This window comes from Sebastes fasciatus, chromosome 20, assembly GCF_043250625.1.
Source record: "Sebastes fasciatus isolate fSebFas1 chromosome 20, fSebFas1.pri, whole genome shotgun sequence".
Lineage (NCBI taxonomy): Eukaryota > Metazoa > Chordata > Actinopteri > Perciformes > Sebastidae > Sebastes > Sebastes fasciatus.
The window spans coordinates 20,297,179-20,324,337 of NC_133814.1; the positions used below are offsets into that span (position 1 = coordinate 20,297,179).

Genomic DNA, 27,159 nt, shown 5'->3' on the forward strand with positions numbered 1-27,159 from the left:
AATCCAATAGAAACATAAATGAAACATATACAAAAAAAGAAAAAAAAGGAAAGGATCAAAAACACAAAAGATAAGTAAATTAAAAATAATAATAATAAATTAATAAATAGAAAAAAGAGAGTGGAATTCGTTATTACTATTATTTTAAAGGTCAATAACTGAGTTGTTGTTTTTTTGCTCAAAGTCTTTTTATTGGTATTCTGTACAAAATCCAATAAATCACAGAAATAATTGTATAAACAAATTATATTTGTTTATACAAATATATAATTTACAGTTTATCCCTATAACAATATTACTGCACCATTAAATAAGCAGAGTTAATTTTATAAACAATTACATTTATACATATAAATTAATTAAATCCAATAGAAACATAAATGAAACATATACAAAAAAAAAAGAAAAAAAAGGAAAGGATCAAAAACACAAAAGATAAGTAAATTAAAAATAATAATAATAAAGGAATTTAAAAAAGAGTGGAACTCGTTATAACTGAGTTGTTTTTTTTCCCTCAAAGTCTTTTTATTGGTATTCTGTACAAAATCCAATAAATCACAGAAATAATTATACAAACATATAAGTTACAGTTCATCCCTATAATATATTACTGTACCATTAAATAAGCAAAGTTAATTTCGTAAACAATTACATTTATACATATAAATGATTTAAATCCGATAGCAACATAAATGAAACACATACAAAACAAATAAGTGAGTCTTTTAGTCAGTGAAGCTCCCATCAGAGTGCCCTGGTCTGCTCTCAGCAGCCAGTGCTTTGAGGTGCTCTCCCTGTCTCTGTACAGTAGAGGAGGTGATGAGGGGGGACGTCGCTCTGCGGTGTCCGGATGTGGACGTGGCACAGCGCTGCAGCAGTTCCGCTGAATGTCCGCTTCTCCTTCTGCTGCTAACCGAGAAGGGATTAGTGAGAGAAACACCACCGGGATCGGGACCACATCGGCTTCACACTGTTTGTCTCCCACCGGGTTTCACAGCAGAGGATATAGCCTTACTATTTAACAACACCTCGGAGGTATGTTTCAATCAGAAACCAGTTTAAATGTGACACCTTCTAGCTCCGGCTTGGGATTTATAGCTACGTTTGCTAAATGCTAGCTACGACACGGCCAAGGCCTATGGAAAGGAGACACATACACGCGTCATATGGGCAGGGGTTATGCGCATGCGCAGTAGAATCTGACGAAATTGAGCCAATCACGACCGCAGCTTTAGTTATAATGCGCATGCGTCATACCCCACTCCTCAAGAGCAGTCACCCAGCCTCCTTTCTATAGGCCTTGGACATGGCTAGGCGAAATAGCTGGAAGGTTACTAGCTTAGCTAATGCTAGCAGGCTAACATTAGCTAGCTATACTAGCTTAGCTAAGCTAGCAGGCTAGCATTAGCTAGCTTAGGTATGTTTTTATATAACTGTTTTAATTATGTCTTAATGTTCTTTTGCACTTGTTCTTGAATGTTTATGTAAAGCACTTTGAGTTGCCCTGTTGCTGAAATGTGCGCTACAAATATAATATATATAAATAGCTGTACTAGCTTAGCTAAGCTAGTAAGGCTAACATTAGCTAGCTAGCTAGCCTCAACGGTTGTGGTGATTCCTTTGGTCCCAGCTGATTCAACCACCTCTGCTGTCATCATGATTTCAAGTGTTATGTAAGTTATTAACCTTCCTTGATTTATCCCTATCTGATTTATAGCAATATTGTTATATATAATACATACCCCTCCAATCTTTATAAACTTTATTTGTTGCAAAAACTGATTTGTAAGATTGGCAACTTTAGAATAAAAAGCCTATTATTGTCATTGTGTTAAATACAACAAGAGTCACATTTGCCACTTCTGGTCAGTGCTTTAAAAACAAATACTTGACAAGACGAGGCAAATAAAACATATAACAGGTAAAACACACACACAGTTATAAAATAAATAAAATAGGTAAAGTAGATGTAATAAATAAATATAAACAGAAGTGTTACACTAGAAGTATAAAATATAAAAATAGATGTTTGTCAAACTCTAATGAGGCTTTCTGCTCCACTGTTCAGGAAACTGATCATTCTATCAGTTTATGACATAAATATTCATCAGATATGTGTGTTTATATATGAATAAATATATGTTCTTCTTTACCATCATCGTTTAGCAACTTCTTTAAATCTAATTCTCAAATTCATTCACATAATACTAGACAGGTTGATCATCTTCACCTGCCTTTTTTACAAAACAAAACATGGCCAGTACTCCCTCAGATATCGAGGTGTACAAATATGGAACACCAAAATACATTATATATATTATATATATATATTATATATATATATTATATAATATATATATACATTATCAAGAGCTCGTTATCCTTAGAACATTTTAAAAGGAAACTATCATCACATTTAATTCATGATGTCTAATTATCTTTTGATATGTTTAGATACATTTTCTTTTCTTCTGTACTGTTTTTTGTTATTGTTTTTATTAGATTGTTTTCCACTGTGTGGTTAGGGGTTTTCTGCACATTTTGTGTACTTCTTGTTGTTGTTTAACTTTTGTTGTATTTTTAAAAATTATGTTAGTTTAGATCTTTCTTCCTTTTTTGTTATTGTTTTGTTTTTCTCCTGGGGTTGAACCTTTATAAATAAGCCTGTGAGCTTCTTGACCTCTCCTGACACATTTCTTGTTTCTTGATTTTGTGCAGTTTTATATATGTGCAAATAAATTAAATTAAAATATTATTATTATTATTTTTTATTATTATTATTTTTTATTATTATTAAAAAGAAACGTTAGCCCCTCATGACATGGAAGTTTGTTGTTAGACTAGTAACAGTTAGCCACAACATGCTAACCAGGCTCTGAGGGTTTTTGGTTGACATGTTTAAGCTAAGCTAGCAAGCTAACTGTAATGCGGCACTGAGGTGTGTTAGCATTAGCACACTGCTAAGCAAGCCTTCCTCATCTTCACTTGACTCTCCTGTCATATCTTATCTATTCTCAACTATTTAAGTGCCACTTTTGAATAGTTTTGTTAGTGTTTTACATGCACTGAAACTGCTGCTACTGCTGCTAACCCAGTGAGGAGAGCAGATGTGGGTCACTCAGCTCAGTAGGCCTCGACATACTAAAGAGCTGTACGAGCTATACAGAGATTGTATTTCTCGTTGTGTGGCACCTGCACTGCTGAATTATTCAAAGGTCCCTGCTCGTTTAGTGCTCGTGTTTGTCTGTTAGATGATACTCATCACTCCTGTCATATAGGTTAGGGCCAGTCTCTCCAGAAGCCAAAGTGAGTAAACAACTTGTGTTAGCCATGTTGACATGTGATCTGCAGGAGTGATCATGCTCATAAAGTTGGGGTTACCTTCTGGGCTGACTTGTAAACACCTGGGCACATGCATGAGTCCAGTAGACATGACATAGTGTCTTCACAGTGTCAGGTTTTTAATCTCACCCTCATAGCTAAGAGAGTGTGTGGTTTAGCAAGGTTGACATGTGATCATGCTCATAAAGTTGGGGTTACCTTCTGGGCTGACCTGTAAACACCTGGGCACATGCATGAGTCCAGTAGACATGACATAGTGTCTTCACAGTGTCAGGTTTTTAATCTCACCCTCATAGCTAAGAGAGTATGTGGTTTAGCAAGGTTGACATGTGATCATGCTCATAAAGTTGACCCCTCCACTGGGTTACCTTCTGGGCTTACCTGTAAACACCTGGGCACATGCATGAGTCCAGTAGAAATGACATAGTGTCTTCACAGTGTCAGGTTTTTAATCTCACACTCATAGCTAAGAGAGTATGTGGTTTAGCAAGGTTGACATGTGATCATGCTCATAAAGTTGACCCCTCCACTGGGTTACCTTCTGGGCTGACCTGTAAACACCTGGGCACATGCATGAGTCCAGTAGACATGACATAGTGTCAGGTTTTTAATCTCACCCTCATTGCTAAGAGTATGTGGTTTAGCAAGGTTGCCATGTGATCTGCAGGAGTGATCATGCTCATAAAGTTGACTCCAGTCCACTGGGTTACCTTCTGGGCTGACCTGTAAACACCTGGGCACATGCATGAGTCCAGTAGAAATGACATAGTGTCTTCACAGTGTCAGGTTTTTAATCTCACACTCATAGCTAAGAGAGTATGTGGTTTGTGTCTGCTTTGCTTCACATTATTGGTATTGTAACCAGTTGTTGTTGGTCATTGTGTTATATGTAAACTGATTAGTCATAGATACCAGCCTGTGGGTGTGGCAAAGTCAAACATCAAAAAGTCAATAAAGGTGTTGTCCCCTGAACCAGGAAATATTAACGTCACAAAGAAAGTTTGATTTGTGTCGGGACTGTAGGAACTTGTAGGAGCTAGAGGGCTTAAGTGTTTTGCATCACTCTCCCTGTTTGTTAGTTCAGGTGTTCAGTGGGACAGCAAGCTCAGTCCGGGTTATGTCTGTCTGCCTTAGGACTGCTTTCAATTCTCTCTGTCTGTTTTTAGTTGATAACAGCAAAGATTCCCCTATATGTTGAAGAACGTTAACGTCTTAAGCCCTAGGGTGCTGGAAGGTGTGGTTTGCCTAGACAGACATACTCCAAATAATTCAAGAATAGCTTCACAACTACCAGGTCTATATTCATGATCTTGGTCTCTATGGATAGGTAAGACTTCAGAGAACTCATCCCAAGTGTCAGTAACATTGTGATTGTTACTATGCCTGCGTAAATTGTGATGAACCAAAGGAAACATTTACATTTTTATCCTCGCCTAAATGTTTTCTAGATTACACAGTGGATAACACCATCATGGCAATGATGCCATGCACGGAGATGCCACTGAATTCATTCAGCGACTCCTTGACTACAACTATGCCAAAGGAGATATAAATAACACAAAGCACATAGATTCTACAAAGGTTTTAGTCAGGATAGGACCAGGCAGACTCTCAATTTGGCCCCTTTGGATATCCAAAGTGTGCCAAATGGGTTTTCTACCTCCTGAAAGGGAATCTGGCTATAAAATACTACTGATATCCACTACAGGAGGCTGTGTGCACACAATGGAGTCTTTAGCCATGACATTTACCCTGTGCATCAGCACATTCTACCATTGTGTATCAGTATAAAATCAATAACAAACAACTAAATAGCATAATTTTCTACTCCAAATGAAGTAGTTTTATTATAATTATGAAATATGATCAAGTAAAACTTAGATAATAACAAATATGATCAATAACAATGTAAGTAAGATAGCAAAAAAGAATCCAAAGTCAAGTCTGTACATTCAATATAAAAATGGTCAAAAATATTATAAAGTAAAAATTTCTCGTGCGTCGATTTTGTAACTAAAATATTGAAATCATTGCCAAACAAACATTGTTTGGACAAAATACACTTGGAGTGTTGTTTTAGTAGCGTTGAGGCCTCGTCTTTTAGAGACAATTCGGAAAAACGACAACCACAGCATTTTATGAAGTTTTTAAAGGTTGTGTTTCAACACACAGCTCAGCTGAACCCGGTACCAGGTTCGTTGGGTAGAAGAGGTTAAAACTGAATTGCTCAATACTTTCTCTTGAGAGAGAGAGAGTTGCCGCAGTAAATTCTTACTGAGATCAGTTGTTTGTGTTTTTTGAGGTTGTGTCTGTAGTCCACATTTTCCTCATGGAGCGAGGAGTGCAGTGTGGGCAGAGTTTCCCCCGTCTCTTCAGGACCAGGGGAACCCAAGACTGTCACAACAGCCTTTGGCATTAATAACTGTCTTACAGGCTGTTACACTACAGGCGACGTTAGTTTTGAATTATGATATTGACTTTGTGATTGTGTCACACTTTTATCCAGATTTGGGGATGAACTGAGGATGAATGTAAACCAGCACACTCCAATGGCCTCTCCATATGGCCAGCCCCAGCCTGGCTACGGCCAGCCCGGCTACGCTCCCCTAGATGGGGGATACCCCGCACCCTACGCACCCTACAACGGCCCCGCTTCAGCCTACCAGCCCGGGGCTCCACAGCAAGGTAAAGTGATGCTTCTGAACAACATTGCGTATGAGTGAGCAAGTTAAGAGTGAGACACCAGGTCAGCTGTGATGCTCTTCAAGCACCCATAGAGCCATAACCTTGGAACGTCCTACCTATACCTGCTTCCCGCCATGTGATTGTTCATGTACGTGTGAGAACAGCGCTGTGCCTTTGCATACTAATCCGAATCTTGACTGCCCCTCTCTCATTACTTCACGTTGCTTTAAGCATTTCCCTACATCTCTCTGTATTTGCCTTCTTCCCCTCTTTTCTTGTATTTCAGGTTATTCTCCTTTCACAAGCTTTCCCTCTAAGGCTGTGGCTGCCAACCCAGTCTCTGACCTCTCCTCTTCTCTTGACTTAGGTAACTGCCTCCTCTCTTTTTCTTACTCATTTCACACTCCACATGCTCTGCAATCATCGAATCCTCTCTGTACCTAGGGGCATTATTCTCTCTGCCGTGATCTTATCATAATGTACAATAGAAGAAGATCTTTTGAGTCTTCTTAACACCAGTGATTGTTAAGCATAGCAGCCAACCAGTTACTAACCTTTGTATTACCTAGAAATGTGAGCTACACTTTTATTATTATGTGAGATAGATGTTCCAAATTCAATCTTTGCATTTGCTGGTCATATTGTTGTTATTTTAGTATTCACTAGGGGAGGTAGAGTGGTTTATTTTGCTTTTTTTCTCTCAGTATGGACGCCAACAAACTACTAGGCTGACAGTTTCTCATGACTTTAGTTTTAAAGTTATCAAGATGCTTAACTAGATTTTACATCCTAAAATTGTCAGACGTCTGGTGTTTATTTCCAGCCTTCCATCAGAACATCATTAATTTAACTGACCCTCTTAACCACACAGTCTGTGCTAGCCTGCTTTCAGTATGTAGTCTGTGCTGCTAACCCCAGAGGCAAAACCTGGGAATGTAATCAGTTAGTTCTAAAAATGTATTTGGGCACCACAGTGGCCTATCGCCACGTTTAGCGTGCCGCGCTAATCTCGACACATTAGAAAGATTGGTATCAGAATGAATTCATGAGTATTTTGTCGCAGGGACGATTCTGCTTTTCGCAGCTATGTGTGTAATCTTTTGTCCCCTGCGTTTCAGGTCCTGCCAGGGGTCCTCCCACCTCTGGAGCCCCTCCAGCGCCTCAACCATATAATCAGTACAGTCACAGTCAAGGGGACATGCAGAATGGACCCCCACCTATGACACAGGCACCACCCAGGTAATTTCATGTTCATTGTTTGCTATTCCCCTTAGTGTATTTAGCCTATGGGCTTTTATAAAATCTTCCTTTTCTTTAAGCAACAGCATCCTTTTAGACACACCAAATAACTGCACCGAGATTGTCTGAAACCTCCAAGAAGTCTGTAGTGTGGTTAGTTAGGAGTGAAAGTGCACTCCAAACCAACCAAAGCAAATTATTCAAAAACACACTCAATGCGATGTGTGTGCTGAGACAAATTATGAATTGTAATAGACAGCAGTTGCTCATTCTTGAAATGCATAGTAGAGAAAATTAACTGGAATTCTAGTTGCTGCTGATTTTAGGTTTTCCATTTTTCTTTATGTGCTGGTATTGAACACAAAATAAGGCCAGGTACTGCAAAGGTGGTATGTCATGTTAATCAGTGCTTTTACATGTACTGTAGTAACCTTCATTCGGTTGCATGCAGCAGGTTCGTAATCAAACTTCTCCTGTATCCCCCAACAGTATTTTAGAAACATGGCTTTCTCATTTTAGCTGTGTTAGGGATAGAAGATGCTGCGTCAGTCGGTCCGGACTATTTTTATGTGTACGTGTGTTAAAGCAGACTGACAGCACAGTGAAAGGAAGGACAGACAGAGCGGTGCCTTCCCTCACAGTGTGTCTGAATATGACAAATATTCAAATTTTCAGCTGTGGAAATGGACTTTTTTGAGTTTGAGTCTCTCCTTTCACTCAGCCGCTCTGCTGCTGCTGCTTTCCCCACGTGGAGTCATTTTTCTGCGTTCCATTTACCTCGGAAATCAGAAGTCTTCACTTCATAACATGGCCCAACAGGCAACAACAGCTGTCAGTGTGCTGAGTTGACTGACTTGCCCAAAACTGCATGTGATTATCAGAAAGTGGGCATGTCTGTAAAGGGGAGACTCGTGGGTACCCATATAACCCATTTTCATTCACATATCTTGAGGTCAGACGTCAAGGGACCTCTTTGAGAATGACCATGCCAGTTTTTCCTCGCCAAAATTTAGCGTTACTTTGGAGCGTTATTTAGTCTCCTTCGCGACAAGCTAGTATGACATTACCAGTATCTTCACTCTAGCTTTGAAACTGAGCCGCTACAACCTAAAAATTGCAAGTTGCGTTAAAGCAAATTTGCGTTGACGCGTTATCACGGTAACTTTGACAGCCCTAGTAAAAAGAAAAACGGGGTTACTCATAAAGTTAAACAAGCGTTCTCCAGGAGAAATCTAGCCGGGGAAACCAGGTGTCTCTTATCTCCTACCCCTATTACAGAAACTAGGTTTCTCATGATATATAAATGACATTTAATCAGCTTACTGTAGTGACCTGACTACAACCCGGTTACTTAAGTGCATGTACGCACACACACTGAATGATTGATGTGTTTCCAGGCCTGCTGCGTCTCAGCCGTACAACCAGGGAGCTGTGAACATGACAGGGCCACAACAACCCTCCTACCCCCATCACTACGGGCCCCCCCAACCTTCAATGCAGCAGGTCACTAATCAGATGACTGGGATGCAGATCACTTCTGGACCGCCAACCCCTGCGGGGCCAGGATATGGTAAGTTCGGATGGATTTATACTTGTGTGTAGTGTAATTTACTGGACTAATAATGTGATTGTAATGATTTGCGGATGCATGTTTCATAGACGTTATGTCACCTGGAGATAACCAGTCTGTCGCTCTCTCCTCAGCTCCACCTCACAGCTCCCAGCCTCCCGTCAGTACCGCCTACTCAGCCGCACCTCCACCCTCTTACACCCAAGCCCCTCCCCCCGCGTCTTCTGCCCCGACCCAACCTCCACCTCCCAGTGGCCCTGCAGCTCCTCAGCAATACTACGGAGGCCCACCCCCTCCTTCTCAACCGCCATTCAACTCTTCTCTTCCCCCCACCTCTCAACAGCAGTTCACCTCTCCTGCGCCGCCACCTCCTTCCTCTCAGCAAACCTTCCCTCCCTCCTCCTACTCGGGCCCTGTGCCTCCACCCAGCCAAGCTCCTGCTCCCCCAGCGTCCCAGGCACAGCAGTCCTTCCCTCCAACCCAGCCCTCCTTTTCCTCAGCACCTCCACCTGTCAGCCAGCCTTCCTTCGTCTCCAGCCCGCCCCCCCTTGCCCAGGGCTCCTTCCCACCCAGAGCACCCCATCCCTCCTCTCAACCTGGGTCTGCTCCAATCTCAATGCCCTCTGGCCCGTACCCAGGCCCCATGCCACCCCAACAGCAGCCCCCTCCATCCCAGCCATCCCCCTACCACTCAGGCCCCCCTCCTCCCAGAGCTCAGATGCCTCCCATTTCCATGGCCCAGAGCAACCACTTGCCTCCAGGACCACAGGGCCCCCCAGGCCCTCCTGGGGCCATGCAGCCACTTCCATCTCAGCCTGGCATGCAGGGAGGATACCCCCCTCAGCAGAATGGTGAGGAGACGATCACCAAGTGGAAGCTAGATAGGGTTGTTTTATTTTCTCCACCACTGAGCTGTTTTCTCGTTCTCCTCAGGTGCGTTTGGGCAGGTGAGAGGCCCTCAGCCTGGCTATGCAGGCCCGTATCCTGGGCAACCAAACTACGGAGCCCCTGCACCAGCACCAGCTCCTGCTCCCCCTGCACAGAAAAGACTTGACCCAGATGCCATTCCCAGCCCGGTGAGCACACGCAAACACACCCACCCGACTTCTCTAGACCAAATTTGTTAGTTTACAACACCCCGTGCTGATTGTTGGCCATTTCTGTTGTTCACACCATAAAGTAGTAGTGAGGAAAGATGACTTTGATGTATTTGCTGGAGTGAGTTTGAAAGTGACATGTCCACTTTATTAGGTACACTTTTACAATCTAAAGCAATTCAATACAACTGTTCTAGCATAAAGTCAAATTTCACATATCTAGAAGTCAGAAATCAAGAGACCCCTTTGAAAATGGCCATGCCAGTTTTTCCTCGCCAAAATTTAGCACAAGTTTGGAGCGTTATTTAATCTCCTTCACAACAAGCTAGTATGACATGGTTGGTACCGATGGATTCCTTAGGTTTTTTAGTTTCATATGTTGTCAGTATCTTCATTCTAGCTTTAAAACTGAACCCAACCTACAACCTCCGAAAGATCGATTGTGTTAATGCATTAAAGAAATTTAGTTAGTAGTTACAAAGAATATAAATTAATAATATAAAAAAAAAAAAAAATCCATTTCTGGGTTAATAAATGATGGTATCGGATCGATGCATAGGCTGAGCTGTTGTATTGAATTGCATTAGATTGTACAGGTGAACCTAATAAAGTGGCCACTGAGTGTCCATGATTTAGTATGTACCACTTAGGGCTGGGCAGTAAATCATCTTTACGTCAGAGTGGATTTCTAATGACATTATCACATTGTGGTATCATGATAACGATCACAGTTGTAGTTCAATATTACAACCGGTTTTACTATGCAGTCCAGTAACAGTTTACTCATCCTGGGACATCACATTCACTACTGGATATCACAGTGTATATATTGATATATTGATTTTTGACAATACCACTATGACTATCTTGATATTGCCCAGCTCTAACACCACAGGAGTCTAACCCCGTGTCTAGAGCGCAAGCGTGTCAGACGCGTTTTTGCTCTCACGCAACAGATACGCTCTCATTTTAATCTATGCAGCCGTCGCCACCGGCTCCGTGTAGGCTCGCGTCTTAGCTGCGTCTCACGGGCGTAACCGCGATCTGAAGGGTTAATTTACACTTTCGAGTATGATGCCCAATAAAACACTACTACTATTAATATACTACTGCTACTACTACTAATATTTTAGTGTTATCATTTTAATTATTAAACTTTGATCATATTATCTTTATTTTCTTAATATAATTCTTTGGTTTTATTATTATGATGGCATGTTTTCTCCTTTATTGCTGTTTATTTATTGATTCAATCATATGCATCAGTGTTGATGGAAAAGTAGATCAGGAAACTTGCATATTTAAAAAAAAACTACACAAAGTTTAGCTGACGTTTGCGGTCTAGACACGGGGGGTCACGGTAATATTTGAATAACCTTCTGTAGCCGTGTTTACATTTAGAGCTGCTTAGCATGTGTGTCAAACAGGCTACTGGTTTATTATTCTATATCTACTTGGCGCTTGACTGTCATAGTCTACAGTACCACTAATCTATAATCAATACTACTGATCAGTTTCTGTCTGAATAACAATAACAATGCCTGCTACTCAGCATAGTCTTGCTGAGTTTTCTCTTCTCACACTCCTTTTTTTATATTTCCACTCTTTTGTATTTATTTATTTTGTCCTGTTTTGCACAATTTGCTGGACAAACTTTTGAATGTAAAGCAAGCGTCTGACATGCCGGCTGTGCAGAAATCAAGACATAGAATAGATCCAGACGCTATCCCCAGCCCAGTAAGTTTCCTGTGTGCCTGCCTCTTCCTCTGCTTCATCCTGCCCTCTCCGCCCGCTTGCACTAACCCACCAGCTTCCACCTCCTGTTGGTTCCTTCTCACCCCTCAAAGTCAGTGATAGTTAAAATGTGAAAGATGGCCAAGTCAGATGTATATTGTGTGTTATGTTAATGGGTCAGTCATCCCTGCTAATTAATGTGCTTCACCAGAATCGTTCCTATCCAATAGGACTGGAAATATACACTGATGCTGAACATGTTTCACAGATGACATTTTGGCATCTAATATATTCCAGCACTAATGCCCAAATAAAATGATCACAGTCCAAACAAAACACCAGTGTAAATGACATTGTTTAAGGAATAGTTCGACAATTTGGGGGAAAACGCTTTTTTCTTTATATTACAAGAAAAGGTGACAGTCAATATGTGTAGCGCGCTTTCTTTGATCATTAACGTCCTGGTGGCGGTGTTTCTGGCCTGTCCGGTCCAGCTTTCGCTGCGGGCCGCAGGTTTCTACCCGGCACACCGGCCATAACCATAAATTGGTCCAAAATCGATACTAGAGTACTTCCTTGTTTATGAATGAAGCGGTACACGAGTTGAAGCAGAGGCGTTGTGTGTGTGTGTGTGTGTGTGTGTTTTACCAATCAGTAATGGTCATCCCTGCAAACGCCACCCTGAAAGTTCCTGTACTTTCAGAAAGTACTACCTCCAACCAGGGCCTTTTTTGGAGGTAAAATGTACCCAGAACCGTGGTCAAAACGCAATGAGTTCCTCAAAAGGTTCCTACTTCCGGGGGAAAGTTCCTGCAGTCAAAACGGGGCTGTGTAAAAACGACAAATCAGAATTTTACAGGGTCTTCTCATCTAAAGCGCATTTCCCAAAATCTTGAACTATTCCTTTAAGAGTCATATTTGTGTCTTGGAGACTGTGATGAGGACTAAAAGTCATATTATTGTGGCCTTTCTCCGAATACTTATAATCTTAAAGACATTACCCATCATCATATGCACTGCGGCATAACCCTCACTCCCATCTCACTGATTCGGTGTTTTTGAGGCAGCCAATCTTAGTCCAGACAACTAGAGAGTTTATGGTTCGTCAGACAGCCACCGCCTCAAAACCTCCTCTCTGTGTCCTGCATGCTAGCCTGCGATGTTTTGACTTACCCACAATTCCTTGCATTAATGGCATGCCTTGATAAATCCTGCGCTTTTTCCCGGAGATGTCACCTCAGTCATCACTCGATTTTTTTTTTTTTCCTATCCACAGATGTTGATGGGTTTTCAGTGTGTGTTTAGTAGCTGCAGATGTGTGCGTGTTGGGGTTGTGTGGAAGTCATCACCTGCATGTGTGTTAGATGTTCCTCTTGGGACTCAGGGACAATGTATCGTGAACTTACATGTGTGTATTTATGCTGTAAACATGTATGAATTATGGGTATTTTTGTCCCCCTCCCTCCTGTTTAGATCCAGGTAATAGAGGATGACAGGGCTAAGAGCACCGAGCCATTCACCACAGGGGTCAGAGGTCAGGCTCCACCGCTGGTCACCACCAACTTCCAGGTCAAAGACCAAGGTAGGTTCTACTTCCTGTGAGCACATTCATATCTGGCAGCTTCTCACCCACATCTTCCAAAACGGTTCGATATTACGATTTATTGTGATTTTTATTAACTTTTTTAACACTAGACCATGGGAAAAAGTTGAATCATACACTTCTTTTTACTTTGGAAAATATCTAAATTAATACAGTAAAACGTTTAATTTTCAGGCTAATCTTTCCCCAACTAGTTACTAGCAAAACTTAAATCAGAAAAATTGAACTTTCCATGTAAGAAAGGTACCGATTGTAAAGATTGTTGATATAAATGGAGAATCTGTGTCTGTGTTCAGGGAATGCCAGTCCCAGGTTTGTTCGCTGTACGGCCTACAATATGCCTTGCACAGCCGATATGGCCAAGCAGTCTCAGGTGCCTCTGGCCGCCGTCATCAAGCCCCTCGCCACGCTGCCGCCAGATGAGGTGAGCGATGCCCCCTCTTCTCTCTCCTCTCTCCTCTCTCTCCTGTATTGTACATTTTCTAAGCCCTATATAGATGCAAGTAATTTAGTAATTTTTATAATTTTCAGTTTGTTTTTATTTTATTTTACTTTTTAGATTTTTTTATTTCATTTTAGTTTAGTGTGTTTAAATTTTTTAGAAATGTTTACTTTTGTTTTTTATATATTAAGTTTGTTAGGGCCAGGTATAATATCTCAGAAGTATGTAGCTATATACATACAAAATGGAATGGCCTTAATGTTTAATATTCGCACTACTTTATATTTTTTTAACTCTGCAATATCGTTTCAGTTTAATAAAAAAATTTCTTAAAGGATATTGTTTTTATTTAGTTTCAGTTTACTAAAAAATATTTTTCACTGCTTATTTTAGTTTCAGTTTTAGTTTACGATAATAACCCAGGGCTCTTTTTATGGACACAATATCTGTCTGACACAATATCACGTATCACATATCAAGAGATAAACTGTTAATTGGAAACCAAAAAAAGATGATGCACGATGCAAAATATATTGCATTTGGTTGACATGGTTTAATGGTGGATTAAGTTGCCAGTTCTAAAGAGCTCTGTATGAAATATTTACACGATTAATTGATGAGCTGATTATCAGAAACTTAATCCCCAACTATTTTGATGATTTAACTTTTTTTTTCAAGCAAAAACACCAAACATTCGCTGACTTTAGCTTCTCAAATGTGAGAATTTGATGCTTTTCTTTCTAATGTATGATGGTATACTGAATGTCTTTGGACTGTTGGTCAAATAAAACACAACATTTGAATACATCCCCCTGGGCTGTGATAAATTATAAAAGGCACTTTTAAAAAATGATTAAATGAAAATAATTAGCATAATAATCCATAATGAAAATAATTAGTTAGTTGTGTATCGGACCCAACAACAAGCCTCCTTTGCTCTTCTCTCTTCATCTGTATGTTCCACAGTGCAGCTCTATCTTCTGCTGAGATTTTCGTAAACGTTTTAACCCTCAACCTGATTTGAAAAAAGATTAATTTTTAGGACAATGTCTGATATGTAGTATTTTAGGCAGGATGGCTGTAATGTCGGTGGGATAATCTGTCTCAAAATCACAAATGTGGGAGTGGCTGCATGACCTTGTTTCATGCACTCATAACCGTTTGGATCAGTTTTACGTTACATCATTTTGGCTGGAAAAAACACTTTATATCAAACAGGGTCTAAAAATTACATAACATTACCTCCTGTTTCAGTAATTCTGTCCATGTTACAGTTTTAAATGAAATCCCCCTTGTATGGAGGACAGAACCTGCCAAAATCAAAAATGTATAAATAAATAAACAAAATGCTTGATAAATGAATTAATATGCCATTAAATGAACCAAAAATAAATGTAGGCATTAATGAATTGATAAAATATGACATAAATTGATTTTTCTATTTTAATTTACTTTTTAATTTACTATTTATTTACCTTTGTATTAATCCCCCCATATGTCTACTCGTCTATTTAATTTTCCTTTTTATTTATTTATTTATATAAAGGTAAATAAATAAAGAAGCAAATTAAAGCAGAAATATCAATTTATGTTACTTTTTATTTTTCCCTTTCATTTATTTATTAATACAAAGGTAAATAAACAAAAAAGCAAATTAAAACAAATATAAAATGTTTGTGTCATAATTTTATTAATTTTATTTGTTTGATTAATTAATGGCCACATTTTTTAAATATTATTTTTGGTACATTTAATGGCAAATTTATTTATTTATTGAGTCATTTATTTATCTACTTTTGATTTTGGCAGGTTCTGTCCTCCATACCCTCCAAGCTAAATTGTATGAATCAAGTCTGTCAGCCTCAGATATCCACATTATTGGATGAGACTTCTCTTACTCCTTTCATTGCATCTCTTGTCAGACGCCTCCATACCTGGTGGACCACGGCGAGGGCGGTCCAATCCGCTGCAACCGTTGCAAGGCCTACATGTGTCCATACATGCAGTTCATAGAGGGAGGTCGCCGCTTCCAGTGCGGCTTTTGCAGTTGCGTCACAGAGGGTGAGTTTGTGTCTGTGTATTAAAACTTTTTTTTTTTTTTTATTACTCTCACTGTACTGATGTGCTTGCTTCTGCTCTTTTCCCTTAGTTCCTCCACATTACTTCCAGCATCTGGACCACACTGGTAAGAGGGTGGACTGCTATGACAGGCCAGAGCTTTCGCTGGGCAGCTACGAGTTCCTGGCCACTGTCGACTACTGTAAGGTAAGGTCATAGGTATTTTAAAGCACTTCCAGATTATAGAGTCTGCAGCAGATCGTTTACCCACGATTCCCCTCAGAGATCTGCAAAAGTAATTCTCTGGAAAAGAAGCTTGTTTCATGAATTTTATCACAGGTCAGAACGACACAATAATGAACAAAAGGCATCGACAACAATCTACAAAAACAAGCCAGTCTTAGTCAGTTATTATCCAGTGAACTAAGCCTGTAGGCTACAGTCTATTGAGTCTGGCTGAAATTGGTTTGGTCATCAGCATCAGTTTGGAAATGATTCTAGTCAGGGCAGCTAACCTGATGGGTACTGGATCTATATTGGTATTGATGGGATAGGGAGCTTACAAAGCCGAAATATGAGCCCGTGCAAGACTGTACTCCCAACTCATGGTTATATTCCTGTCAAATTAGTACTTGCCTTTCTTTATCTTGATCCTAATAGAGTGCTGCAGGAATGAGTCCTAAAACCTGGAAATGCATTTTAGCACTTCTGGTTCCCTCGTTTGGAAGTCAATGGGTTTTTGGTTAGATGCCTGAAATAAGGTCTGTGGTTAACACAAGCTTAAGAGATTTTAATGTTTTATCCTACGATATAAAATATGTCGGTAAATATGCTGTCATAAAGATAAAATGCCTGTATGTTTTTTTTATTGATACACCAAGCTGATGCTATTCAGGTGAAGAAAACAATGAAGTTACTATTATTTACGCATGACTTCATACACGGTGTTTGCTTGTGTCCAACAGAACAACAAGATTCCTCAGCCTCCAGCCTTCATCTTCCTTATCGATGTGTCCTACAACGCTGTGAAGAGCGGCATGGTCAACATTGTCTGCCAGGAGCTCAAGACCCTCCTAGACTACCTGCCCAGGTATGCAAACACATGAGATATGGACAGGAGGAAAGGAAAGGAAAGGAAAGGAAAGGAGCAGGGAAAGTGAAGGATAAAAACATAGTTAGTTTATATGCTTATTTCCAGCTCATGTCAGGAAATGCAAACTTGACCATTCTCCCATTTCGTCTGTTTCTGCGTCCAGGGAGAACCCAGAAATGGACTCCGTGGTGCGGGTGGGTTTCGTCACCTACAACAAGGTTTTGCACTTCTACAACGTCAAGGCGAGCCTGGCCCAGCCCCAGATGTTGGTGGTGTCAGATGTGTCAGACATGTTTGTGCCCCTGCTCGACGGCTTCCTGGTCAACGTAAATGAGAGCCGGCTAGTCATCGAGAGGTGGGAAGACATATACCACAAATAATCGAGGTGTGTATGGACACAGAAATGGATCAGGTTTAATGATGAGCTGTTTGTGTTTTCCAGTTTGCTGGACCAGATCCCAGAGATGTTCGCAGACACCAGGGAGACGGAGACGGTCTTTGGACCCGTCATCCAGGCAGGACTGGAGGCACTCAAGGTAACCACAGATTACCACTTATATTTTAAGTCTGGAAAGTCTGTCCAGGTCTTGATAAATTCACATGGTGTGGACTTTTCTGTGTAAACAAAGTTTCTATTTGCGTCCAGTGTTACTCACCAAAACGCATTGTGTGTATCCTTGAGGTCTAACAAACATGCTGAATGCATTTATTTCCTTGTGAAACACTTTTCCAAAGCTGCACCGTTTCAGCATGTTTACTAGCTCAGAGTCTTTGTTGCTGATGATTTGTATGTTGCTGTGTGTCACTTCCACAGGCTGCAGACTGCTCAGGGAAGCTGTTTGTGTTTCACACCTCTCTGCCCATCGCAGAGGCTCCTGGAAAACTAAAGAACCGAGAAGACAAGAAGCTGATTGGGACAGATAAGGAGAAGGTAAACACCAGTGTAGCAAGCTTATTGTATACTCACAAGAGCTGTCAAGAGTTAACGCGATTATTTAACAGCACTAATTTCTTTAAAGCATTAATGCAACTTGGGATTTTTAGGTTGTAGACAGTTTTAAAGCCAGAGTGAAGATACTGGTATCATATGAAATTAGAAAAACCTAAGGAATCCATTGGATTAACTCTGGACAATCATGCGATTAACCGTGATTAAATATTATAATCGATTGACAGCCCTTATACTTGTATTGTTGCAAAGTGATCTGTTGTATGTAGCATCTTAATATGTATCTCTCATTTATTTGGGACACTGACTCCCCGTCCTCTCCTGTCTTCCTCAGTCTCTCTTTCAGCCTCAGGTGGGTTTCTACAACACCCTGGCTAAGGAGTGTGTAGCGCAGGGCTGTTGTGTGGATCTCTTCCTCTTCCCCAACCAGTATGTGGACGTTGCCACGTTAGGGGTGGTTCCTGTTTCCACCGGAGGCTCTGTCTACAAATACACCTACTTCCAGGTGAGACAAAATCACTCCCTCATTCTGAAACTGCTGCAGGTTTTCTCGCACATGGATTATATTTAGGCAGCCTGAGTTTTATGTTGGACTGTAGCCCCTATAGTGCTCTGATAGCATTTGTTGAAATACCAGCTGGATCATTCACCAGTGTTTAATATGTACCTTTTGTGTGTTTTCTTTGTCCCAGGCTCAGTCGGACAGCGAGCGATTCTTGAACGACCTCAGACGAGACGTTCAGAAACTAGTTGGCTTTGATGCCGTCATGAGAGTGCGAACCAGCACAGGTGAGACTCCACCCACTTGCAAAACAAAACCAGTCGGACCGAGAGATATGTGACAGCTGACTTTATGATCCTTTTCTCTCCTGCCTTCCCTCCCCTCAGGTATCAGGGCGACAGACTTCTTCGGCTCCTTCTTCATGAGTAACACCACGGACGTGGAGCTGGCAGGCCTGGACTGTGACAAGGCCATCACTGTGGAGTTCAAACACGACGACAAGCTCAGCGAGGAGACGGGGGCACTCATGCAGGTGGGCATGTTTGTGTGTGCAGCAAAATCCTTTGAGGAGAAGGGAACACATTTTATTTATAGTTTCCAAATCAGCCATTTTAGGATAGTCTTAACTTCCACTTGGAGTCAGCTAATCTGACATAGCTGACATCAAATCAGTCAGTCTGTCAATCGGCACAAGCTTAATTAATAATCAGTATATTAGTAGGCACGTAAAGTACTAAAATATCTCTTTAGTTTAGAGACCACAAAGAAATGGTACCGAATAGGGATGTCACGAGAAGCGATACTTCGGTACCAAGTTGTTGCCAAAATTCTATAAATGTGACGCTACTCGTTTTTCCACAGTACCACAGGCACTGTTGTACCAGGGATTAGGGCACCCCATCATCTCGGGACGATACAAAATGTGTTTAGGACGCATTAAACTTACTATCGACACGTCCAGGGGACGCACCCTATTTCATCCCTGATAATGCTACATTGCAAACAACAAATCTGCGTTGAAATCAGCAGGACGAGAGCTAGTTTTAGCCCGGTGCAGGACTGTGCTGCTTACCGGCTGCTAACAGCTAACGTTAACTGTTCATATTCAGGCTCTATTCAGTAAATGAATGTGGGCATGAATGAGTATTGGTAGAAGGTAAATTCTAACGGAGGTGATTTGGGGTTATTGTTTTAAAGCACAGACAAAATTAAAAAGTCACACAAGCTGGTAGACTTTACCGACTTCACTGGCGCTGCCTCAACTACAGTTGGAAAGCTCGACGCACAGTTAGATTCATTTAGTAAAAAAGTAAAAACAAACTGTGAACCCTGCCTAAGCCAGTTCATCTGAAAGTAAATGCACGTCTCCCCTTGTTCCCCTGTAGTGTGCCGTGCTGTACACCAGCTGCAGCGGCCAAAGACGCCTCCGCGTCCACAACATGGCGGTCAACTGCTGCTCTCAGCTGGCTGACCTCTACCGCAACTGTGAGACCGACACAATCATCAACTTCTTCTCCAAATACGGTGAGGACGAGCTCGTACAACAGGATGTATTATATTATATTATATCAGGCCAGTACAATACAAATGTACTCTTAAAGTCTAAATAAGGTGCGAGCGGAGAAATGAACAGTAACATTTTCTATAAATACTATCGAGCAAACCCCAGCTGCTCCAGTAGAAAGCTGCACCTGTTCTTGATCGCTTGCTGGCGTGAATGTTTGAAGCAGGGCAGCGTACAGAAAGGTGGAAGATGGTAAACTGTAGATTGTAACTGGACCCCTCTCAGAGGTCAGTGTAATACACCTTATTGTATTGTTTTTGTGTGTTGCAGCTTTCCGAGGCCTCCTGAACAGCCCCACGAAGGCGGTGAGAGACACGCTGGTCAACCAGTGTGCTCAGATTCTGGCCTGCTACCGAAAGAACTGTGCAAGCCCCTCATCAGCTGGTCAGGTACTGAAAACCCTCAGCATACTGTGTATATAATGAGAGGGCAGGTAGTCTAGGAGGGTCTTGAGCTCCTGGCAGACAATGTTGACCATGCCGCTCTTCACAGCGTTGTAGGACACATCGATAAGGAAGATGAAGGCTGGAGGCTGAGGAATCTTGTTGTTCTGTTGGACACAAGTAAACACCGTGTATGAAGTCATGTGTAAATAATGGGCAAAACGAAATCGCACGCACTGAAATCAGGGGAAAAGAACCCTATTTCAAGTCTTATTTTGATGCAAAGATTTGTACATTAGCAGGAATGTAGCACAACATGGAAGTGAAAGCAGTGCTCTGTTTATTTAAATGTGAAAGTGCAGTAAAAATATTTTGTCCCTAAAATCAATGAATAAGCGTGATAAATAATCGATATTGATCAAAATAATCATGATTATCATTTTAGATAAAATCCTGCCGCCCTAGCAGACACTACAGCAGTCACGAATACTAATTGTTAAACATATAGTTCGATGGCAGATATGGAAATAGAAACAGAAGAACAAACTACACCACAGTGCTCCACAATCATATCAAGCATTGCAGAGTTATTATTATTACTGTTATGCAACATTAGTAGATTTTGGCTCAGGGTCACATTTTGCATTGCGCTAAATGTCAGAGATTTCTCTGGCTGATATTTTGTTTTATTAAAAAGTAAATAGATTCAGAGCAGTTTCTCTGACAAAATTATGAAACTCACACATATTTACACATCATCTATAACCGTACCCGTGTGTGTGTTTTCCAGCTGATCCTCCCGGAGTGTATGAAGCTGCTACCGGTCTATCTGAACTGTGTGCTGAAGAGCGACGTGCTGCTGCCAGGAGCCGACGTCTCGCTGGACGACCGGGCTTACCTGAGGCAGCTGATCAGCTGCTCGGACGTCACAGAGAGCCACGTCTTCTTCTACCCCCGCCTGCTGCCCCTGGTGAGACCGCACACACACACACACACACACACACACACACACAGTAACACAACGGTCTCCTCTCGTCACCTCACCGGTTCAGACGGTTCAGTCATGTGTTATTTGGCCCAGTATCACCGTACTCACTGAGTCCTGACGAACTTAGAATAGCATCACCTGTGTGGAAATGTGAGTGTTGGGAGGGTGTTAGAAATCATATTTGATATGGTCAGAGGCATTTCTGTGATCATCAAAGAGGCAAGGCTCAAATGTTCTCATTACTCAGTATGATAATAGCCTATGTGTTATTCATAATACAGTTTTATCAAACCAGATGAAAATAAATCTGCATAATTATGCTCTCATAGAACAAAGAACCAGACGCAGGGCTTTTTTTATGATGATGATGATGATGATGATGATGATGATGATGCTTTTGAACTTCATCACAACTATTTTTATGCCTCCACGCCAGCGACAGCCTTGCTTTGATGCGTTATGTTTTCAGTCTGTACGTCCGTCCTTCCTATTCTCGTGAAGGTGACATCTCAGGAGCGCCTGGAGGACATTTCTTTGAATGTGGCACAAACGGCCACTTGGACTCAAGGATGAACTGATGGCAATTTGATGGTCAAAGGTCACTGTGACCTCACAAAACATGTTTTTGGCCATAACTCAAGAATTCATACGCTAATTATGACAATTTCAGGATAAAGTGATGACATTTTTGACAGACATGGATGTGAACTGTAACTTGCCTGGTTGGCGGCGGCATACAACGGAGAGGCGGTAATTCTAGTTATTTTCAAGGTAGCTCTCACTGCGGTGAGACGATGAAATACAGGAAGTCCAGTTGGAGTAACAGATCAATACGTTTAAAGGCTTATCAGACGCCAAATCACTTTTGTAATACTCTAAGATTGGATTTTGCAAATCTGGAAAGTTATCCCGGCTCAAATTTTAAATCTTCTGTCTCGTCAATCGCGAGGTTAGCAAATACAAACACGGTGTTCACGTTATTAAGTAATCTACCAGGAATGTGCGCTCGCATTGGCCAACGCTGGGCCTTACCGCAGTGGTTCCCAAACTATTTTAATGGAAGCCTCCCCCTACTTATAAATTAAATGAGTTTTTCTTTTTTATTAAATCAAATTTCTTTAATGAATAGAACTCGTCAGTTTCGTCAACCCAAGTGAAGTGATGATGTCTTGACACATTCGTCAAGTGAATGCAGATACACAATATGATATATGACCTTTTTTATTTGTAACCACTTCAATTAATTTACTATAATAGTGTTAGAACCGAAATACATTTTATTGTTATTGTGGTTAAATAAATGTAATTTATGGTGCTGTTAGATTGCTGCTAGACCGCCCCGGTTAATAGAGATGAATGCCTCCCTTTGTGTGCAGCAAGCGGGAGAGCAAATCAATTTTTGACCGCAGTGAAAATGTTGTTTTTTTGGAAGGCTAAACACCAACAAATATGGATTGAAGCAGAATATTTCATTAAATTTAGCTACTGAGTAGCAAAAAATATCTTTTTAAATAGTGAATACAGCCTGACATTCAGCCTGCTTATGTCTTTACAGTTCACTTGGATGAGGATGTCCTCAGCTAAAACTGGCAAGCTTTGCACACTCTAGTGTTCAAACAGTGAATAAGAGAAAAGACAACTGCAAGTCTCATTTTGTTATTAGTCTGAAGCTGTAAATGCAAACATTTTATTAATTCTAGATTTTAATTGTCAGCCTTTTGAGCTGCAAAGGGACAATGTAGAATACACACAACACATACAGCTCTTAACCAAGATAATCTATTATGTGAACAGCTCATTTGGGATGCTGTTTTGTTTTTCCATATGCTGTGTATATGAAGAAGGTGTATATATTTACCAGTTTTACCAGATTGCACAGGAGAGAAGATGCTGCTGTTCACCTCAACCATTAAAACTATATTCCTGTTTGCAGGGGAAGAAAATGAAGCAACTGTTTGATCAGTAGATGGCAACACTAACATATTCGTCTCATATTGTTTCTTCTGTTTGCAGTCGAAGTTGGAAGGCGGGTCGTTGCCGATGGCGGTGAGGGACTCGGAGGAGAGGCTGTCTAAAGGCGGAGTTTACCTCCTGGAGACGGGACTCCACCTCTTCCTGTGGGTGGGAGCCAGCGCTCAGCAGGAGCTGCTGCTCAACATCTTCGGCACGCCGAGCTTCAGCCAGATAGAGCCGAGCTTGGTAAGAGGAAACAGATCTGCTTCCATGTTGTGTTTGTTGACCGTCACTCAGCTAGAGTGACCCACTGCCTGCAGCTCCATGTGTTAATGAGGGAAGGCCGAATGAGTTGCGCAACTCTTCTCCAATGTGTCGCGCTTTATTTCCCCAAATGTTCTCTTGTGCTATTTTTCCTTCATCAGCGTGGTGTGTGAGGTTGTTTCTCTCTGTATACTTCCTCAATTAATCGTGATAACTTAAAAAAATATGTCATAAGTACATCATTTCTGTTTCAGACAACTCTGCCAGAGCTGGACAACCCCTTCTCTCAGAGACTCCGGGAGATCATCGAATCCTTCAGAGCACAGCGATCACGATACATGAAGGTAAACTTTCTCTTTTCTTTATTACCTCTCTGAGGTCTTAAAGTCCAAACACTTTGTGTCTCGCTTCTGTTATGATTGATCTAAAATAAGTAAACAAGACTAGGTATCTAACTTTTGATACGTTAAGGTTGTAGCGGTTTGAACACAAAAAAAAAAAGTTAAGGCAGTATCAAACCCCACAAAGGATATATGCATTTAGATTAAACGTTACTACTGGTTACTTTCAACACAAACAAATGTGTGATCAATTGCAAGCAGTAGAATTAAACACTCAAATCGAATAAACTCAAGCACACCAATTCAATTTCAAAGGTAAAGAAAAACAGATCATCAGTTCAGTTTATAAAGAAACAAAAAACTCCACGGGACTGGTGACGGGACCGGTAGCAGGACCGGTGACGAGTAACGGCCAATGAGAAAACTCCGGCACTCGGCCGACCATATCGTTTAACTTCATCACTCATTGACAGACTTTTGCGTTAGTAGGGCTGGCCCTCTGCGGTCCAACTAAAGAACATACTATGGTATTTCTTATTTGGGCGATCGCCACAAGATGGAGCTGAAACAATTCATCGATCAGCAGAAAATGAATTTGCAACTATTTTGATAATCAATTAATCATTTCAATCCATTATCAAGCAAAAACGCCAAACGCTCTTTGGTTTCAACTTCCTAAAAGTGAGGATTTTCTAGCTAGTTATATAATTGTTACTAGTTTTAAACTGTTAGTTGGACAATATAAGTAATTTGTAGAATTGGGAAAGGGAACTGGAATTTATGATGGAAATTTGTTTTACTATGTTCAGACTTTTTATAGTCAGAAATAGTCAATTTATTGAGAAAATAATCATTAGTTGCAGCCCTACTTGACAGTATTTGATACTCAATTGTACGGACACATAAAGGTTTGATCCCTAGCCCTCCTCCTCCTCCTCTCTCCTCTTTCTCCTCCTCTTTCTCTTCCTCTTCCTCACTCGTCTCTCGTCCTGTTTGCAGCTGATGGTGGTGAAACAGGAAGACAGAGCCGAGCTGATATTCAGGCACTTCCTGGTCGAGGACAAGAGCGTCAGCGGGGGAGCGTCATACGTGGACTTCTTGTGTCACATGCACAAGGAGATCCGCCAGCTTCTCAGCTAGGCCTACAGATACCCACCTTCACCTGTATGAGCCCCCTCCCTCACCCCCAACCAGGTTTACCCTTCCTTGTGAAAGAAAGCGCTTTATCCTTTTTTCTTTTTTTTTAAACCTAATAAACTAAAGCTCTCCTTGCTGTCTGTCAGCTGAGAGACCAGCTGGCGGATCTCGTTGTGTGTGTGTGTGTGTGTGTGTGTGTTAGTGCGAGTTTGTGTGTGAGAAAGAGATGTTAATAGAGCTTTACTCTGCCTCAAATCGACTGCTCCAACACAGCAGGAGCAGAATAACTGACGAGGGAGGGTAATGTATATACACAAGTGACTATTATGTATGCAAGAGAGTGAGTGAGTGACGGAGGCGGCTGATGTTGACTGTAGTCGGTGTACTGTCTGTATTACTAGCACTGAAAGGCTGTTTTGGGTGCATTAATGACCCTCAGATAGCAAACACTTTTTATATGATTGAATCCTAATAGAGTGAAGGACATCTACATACCAAGACATACGTGGAATTAAATAAATGCTGTTCTTTCTGTCTCTTCTCCCCTTTAATCATGGCCTTAGCACCCCCCTCCCCTTGCTGCTCCAATCATCCATATATGTGTGTGTGTGTGTGTGTGTGTGTTTCCAGATATGAGAGGATTAGTCGCCCACTTCTTATTTCCTGATGCGTCTCCAGGTTGTGAGCATCCGACTTTAAGGCAGCTCTAACTGGAGTCTGATGATCTTTTTACCTCTACAAGTATCTTGAAATGTGAAATCTGGTTTCATTGTCCACATGGCTGCTGTGTTATTACAGTTTGATTGACAGCTGCTCAGAGACGGCAAGGCTCCAGCTCGGCTCTGATTGGTTGTTTTCCTCTGGTCTGTGAAATCTTGCAGATGCCATTAGGAGCACCGGAGGACCACAGAGGCACATAATATTTTTTCAGATTACCTGTCTCATGCACTACTGTCAGGATATAGTGACCGTTTTATAAAAAAATACTTTTTTTTGTAATCATATTTGCTCCACTTCTACCCACTGCAGCTTTAAATCCACTTCAGTTGAGTTTTCTTTATTCATGCAAACATCTGGCTCAGATGTTTGGTCACCGATGAACCAGATGTGCATTTCAACCTACGAGAGGAAGCGTTCATTAGTTCAAAGTCTATGCAGCACGGAGAAAAGAAGCCAGACGCAAAATAAAATGGAGGGAAAAAAAGAAATCTCAGCATTAAAAGCGACGGGAAATCCTCCTCATGATTAGTTTCTGTGGATGATTTGTAGTGCTGCAGACTTTATATTAATCAGACGTTCTGATGTCCAAAATTGTATTTAAAAGAAGCAATCTCCAGCAGACAGAAATGAGCACACGACGACAGCGGATAAATGGACATCGGTCGATGTTAGCAAATCTCCGCACTGACGGTGTTCAGTGTGTAAATAAAAAAATATATAATGTGTACAGAATTAATAGAAAATAACAGTTTTAAAGATCTGCCTGAACAGCTGTGGTTTGTTGGTGGTTGGTTTCTCTGTCACAGATAGCCGAAATATAAAATCACGGCTTTTACTGAAGAGAGGAAGACGCCTTGACTGGCTTTTTGATATGTTTGTGTAAGTGCGAGGTGTGTGTGTGTGAGAGTGTGTGTGAACGTGGGGTCGGTCCTGGTGAATTTCTGCTGAGGAACAGAGGGATCAGCCAACACACACACATACACGCGCTACCCGTAAGATTAAATTCAGTCTTCTTCATTCATCACTTTCTGTTCCTTTTTTAACGATGTGACTTTTGTGTTTGTTTGGTGTGTGTGTGTCGCCCTCTGTTCCGTCTTTACGTTCACTGACTGATCGGCCCACCGTCTTGACTGTAATCTTAATTTCTGTTCCTTTTATTTTCTTTGATTTGTTTTTGTTTTTTTCATTGCCTCTTGGGACTGCTAATAAAATGATTGTTAAAAGTGAAACTCCACATTGTACTTCAACCTTCTCTGTTGACTCTTAAAAAAAAAAAAGAAGCTTTATCACAAATTATAGGCATACTTATTTTACATTTCATCCAAATACATTCTATTGATGTTGCTGTACAAGTGATGTCTAGATCAGTTGTTCCCAATTTTGTTTTCTTAAGGGTGACCTTTTCTATCATGGAGTAAACTGACGACCCCCGAAGTGACATGTTTTATGGATATTATATTCAATGCAGAGCGTTGTGGAGTTAGCGTGGGTTTTC

The 27,159-nt window shown here is 41.0% G+C and overlaps 1 protein-coding gene across 4 annotated transcripts; it reads left to right on the forward strand.

Moving 5' to 3' along the window:
- Nucleotides 1-800: 800 nt before the first annotated feature.
- sec24c (SEC24 homolog C, COPII coat complex component) lies at nucleotides 801-26,898 on the forward strand. 4 transcript variants are annotated; one of them, XM_074619659.1, is made up of 25 exons: nucleotides 801-1,035; nucleotides 5,849-6,027; nucleotides 6,314-6,394; nucleotides 7,146-7,266; nucleotides 8,664-8,836; nucleotides 8,971-9,687; nucleotides 9,770-9,912; nucleotides 11,602-11,670; nucleotides 13,141-13,249; nucleotides 13,567-13,694; nucleotides 15,635-15,773; nucleotides 15,862-15,977; nucleotides 16,736-16,860; nucleotides 17,027-17,218; nucleotides 17,306-17,399; nucleotides 17,678-17,794; nucleotides 18,147-18,317; nucleotides 18,505-18,601; nucleotides 18,701-18,846; nucleotides 19,700-19,838; nucleotides 20,149-20,267; nucleotides 21,052-21,231; nucleotides 23,263-23,448; nucleotides 23,721-23,810; nucleotides 24,807-26,898. In XM_074619659.1, the coding sequence occupies exons 2-25, from the start codon at nucleotides 5,868-5,870 to the stop codon at nucleotides 24,945-24,947; spliced, it is 3,753 nt and encodes a 1,250-aa protein (XP_074475760.1). In that variant the 5' UTR covers nucleotides 801-1,035; nucleotides 5,849-5,867; the 3' UTR covers nucleotides 24,948-26,898. The 4 variants fall into 4 exon arrangements, with proteins under 4 accessions (XP_074475760.1, XP_074475761.1, XP_074475762.1 ...); XM_074619660.1 differs by lacking the exon at nucleotides 11,602-11,670; XM_074619661.1 differs by lacking the exon at nucleotides 6,314-6,394.
- The last annotated feature ends 261 nt before the right edge of the window (nucleotides 26,899-27,159 follow it).